The sequence below is a fragment of the Vigna unguiculata genome, chromosome 1 (assembly GCF_037176805.1).
Source record: "Vigna unguiculata cultivar grain cowpea cultivar isolate G323 ecotype 2 chromosome 1, ASM3717680v1, whole genome shotgun sequence".
NCBI lineage: Eukaryota > Viridiplantae > Streptophyta > Magnoliopsida > Fabales > Fabaceae > Vigna > Vigna unguiculata.
The window spans coordinates 30684174-30687426 of record NC_140792.1 but is presented as its reverse complement, the minus strand read 5'-3'; the positions used below and the strand labels follow the sequence as shown (position 1 = coordinate 30687426).

General features: G+C 34.0%; 1 protein-coding gene across 1 annotated transcript; it reads right to left on the bottom strand.

The window, feature by feature from the left end:
• Positions 1-430: 430 nt before the first annotated feature.
• LOC114176140 (protein DETOXIFICATION 21-like) lies at positions 431-3034 on the bottom strand. The gene is made up of 8 exons (XM_028061081.2): positions 2612-3034; positions 1961-2502; positions 1701-1787; positions 1531-1587; positions 1195-1433; positions 936-1054; positions 762-848; positions 431-652 (listed from the first exon to the last, which is right to left on the bottom strand). The coding sequence occupies exons 1-8, from the start codon at positions 2873-2875 to the stop codon at positions 575-577; spliced, it is 1473 nt and encodes a 490-aa protein (XP_027916882.2). The 5' UTR covers positions 2876-3034; the 3' UTR covers positions 431-574.
• Between the last annotated feature and the right edge of the window lie 219 nt (positions 3035-3253).

Here is a 3253-nt window from a genome sequence, read left to right as displayed (position 1 = left end):
GATGGACTTTTTTCCTTGGATCTTCATGAAAACTTTTTTGGTCTTTTAATTTTTTTCCTTTTATTTTACTTCCAACATGATAAAAGTTGCAATTTAAAGTACTATTTTTTAACCCTTAGCCAACAAATAGTGACGTTTAACGAACCACATGCGAACAATCAAATCAGAACCGTTCAATGGAAAGTGAAAAGTGTTGTTTTTTTCTAATTTATTGCTCCACCTAAAATTAAGCCGAATGAATCGAAGGAGAAGGTAACCTAATCTACTTCCATTTGAACACCTCAATATTTTTAAATTTCAACACCTTTTATGATTGAGATGCACAACGCAATAGAAAATTAGAAATAATCGCAGATAGTTTAAATAAATTGCTAGCTTTCTGGTAAAGTAACGGATAAATAAAATAATAAGAAGAACAATAAACAATGGCTATTGGAATATACCTAACACAGAAGAAGAAGGAAAAAGAAATGTTCTTTGATAAGGATTAACAAATAAGCATCAAATAAAGATCAATTAATCTTTTAGCTGTAGTAAACCAGTGAAAAAAGAAATTACAGATAAAAGTAAGAACCTAATTATCTGATCTAATTGTTTCGTTATCAGGATCAACTTTAGACCACCTATTAATTCGGATACGGGCTATCATTACCTGCATGGGAACATAATGATTTCGTCAAGTTTTATATATAATTGAAACTCACACGAAAGTAAATATAATTAATTGAGGAAAAACTAGAGAAAAATAGATCAAATAATACCTGTTCATCCCAGTTAGTTCTGTAGGTTAATATAATTAGAACTATAGTTTGAATTAGTGTCCCAAACAACATTCCAATCCAAACACCCTACATAGAACAAAGGTTGTCCAATGGATAATATAGAAATCAAGTGAAATTTGAAAATGAGACAAAAAAATACTATAGAAGTTTTACCTTAACTTGCAAGTGGAAAACATTACCAAGTAATATTCCAAAAGGAATACCTATGATGTAATAACACCCTATGTTCACATATGCTACAGTGCTCTGCCACCCTGCTCCAATAGCAACCCCTGTTGAAATCAAAGAATTTCATATCTTTCAGACTTGTCCAATTCATAAACTAATTTACCGAGTCATGTAAAAACACAACAGGATTCAAAAATCTTGAATAAATTCTTCAAACCAAGATAACAAAAGTTATGAAGCATACCTGAGAGCACTGGTTGAACACTATTTAGTAACAAAGAAAATGCCAACAAAGGTGACAAATCCCCAACAGCAACAGCCACGTCTTCGCTTGTAGTAAATACATAGGCTACTTTTTCTCTTAAAAGTAAGAAAATTATAAACAAGATTAACCCAATTGAAAAGGATGTAAAAACAGTCACAAGTATAGAAAACTTTGCAGCTTTGGAGCTTCCTTTTCCGAGTTCGTTTGCCACGCGAACACTGTGAATGAAGAAAGATAAAGTTAACATTCCTAAGTAGGTGTGTGTATTCCTTTAATTTGTACTTAAGAAAGATAAGAATTTTCATTACTCATTACCTTGCCGCAGCCATGAAACCAAGTGATATCATCATTTCCCATCCATTGACATTGATGCTGTAAGAAAAATGAAATTTTTTACATCTTCAGTTTAATAATTTTGGAAAAAAATGTGCTTGCATTTCTCATCTTCAAAGAATGTAATGTGAGGCAATGTAAGAGGAACATACCATATAGATAGAGCATCAATTTGAATCTCTGCATTTTCCATGTTACCCGTTAACAGAACCAATATTGTGTTGTACCAGAGCTCAAGACTGTAAATTAGATAGTAGAAAAAGTTAGAAATACTGATATATCTATTTAAGAATGTTTACTTTTGGGATAAATCGCATAACAGGAATCTGGATAATCAAATATTTTCCTAGTACATTAATTAAGGAAAATCCAAATGAGTTCAAATGATTAGATGATAGAGAAGAAATCAGACCATAACATGGCACCAGCAGAAAGGGACATCTTGACAACAGGCCAGAGGTCTTTGAATGCGAGAAAGGAGAAACCTTTCCATGTATCAGAGCACCAACCACATGTGACAAATATGAGTTGACCAACGTTGGGAATCCAGTATGCCAAAATTGTCGAAATCATAGCACCAGGAATCCCGAGATTGAAATTCATAGTCAAAAGCCATGAGAGAGACACATGAATCACTATGGCAAAAGCTGCCAAGAATGCAATGATGACGTTCTTGCTTTGAGATTGCAGAAACATCTGGGTGGTGAAAGAGAAAATGAAAGAAAACATGATAGGAATTGCCCAGAGAGAAATGGTTCCTGCAACATGTGCTATGCTCTCATCTTGGCCTAAAAGGATCAAAATTGGGCTTGTGAATATGAACACGGGAACAAGAACAAGTGCAGTCAACAACAAAACTATCCATGATCTTTGAAGATACACTCCCATCATGCTATATTCTTTTGCCCCAAATGCTTGTCCACAAAGTGTTGACAATGCACTCGCCATTCCTAACTGCAATTTTCAGTTCACAGACACAAATAATTTTTGTGATATCCTATGAAATACCTTATCATCAAATAAGTGCAAAAATTTTTGAAGGAAGATGAAAATTTGTACATACCAGAACACCATTGGCAAAGCGAATGAGAACAGTGAAGACAAGGGCAAAAGCAGCAAGTTCCCTTGGGCCAATATGACCAACAAAAGCTTGACTTATGACATTGAGACCGAAGGTGGAGAACCTAGTGAATATGGCTGGTGCTGCCACTATCCACATCGACTTGCTCTCGTTCCACACCCTCTTCACCAACGATGAATCATCTTCTTTTTCTTCCTCTGAGGTTATTGCTCTGTTCAGCAACTTCTGCTTTAGATTCCCCTCCATTTTCCCAGTTTTTGGTGGGGGCTTCTATGATCAAAGAGAACAAGAGTTTGAGCGTATTTTTGTATACAAAAATCGAGAAAGAATTCCTGAGAGTCAGTGATAAAACACAGAACAGAAAAGAACTTTTGTTTATATCCACGAGGTAAGCCACGAGGAAGAAGAATTATTCTGTTGACTAAATATTTAAGTGTAAAAAGTAGTTCGGTAAGTGATCGTAATCACATAGTCAAGATTCAAAAATGTACACAATCATTAAGGAATATATATATATTTTTTGGGAAATGATGTTTAGACATATATTTTAAACTTACTTTTTGACTAGTTCACGTGTCAATATTTTTTTTATTTAATTTTTCTTTTTAAAATTGAAACACATGT

Bases quoted from the DNA above. Each gene is read 5' to 3' on its own strand.
- LOC114176140 (XM_028061081.2), bottom strand. From the start codon at position 2,875: ATGGAGGGGAATCTAAAGCAGAAGTTGCTGAACAGAGCAATAACCTCA. The intron at 2,503-2,611 runs GTATGTACAAAT...TGAAAATTGCAG, and splicing joins GCTTTGCCAATGGTGTTCTG to TTAGGAATGGCGAGTGCATT. The intron at 849-935 runs GTAAAACTTCTA...TGTTCTATGTAG, and splicing joins TTTTCCACTTGCAAGTTAAG to GGTGTTTGGATTGGAATGTT.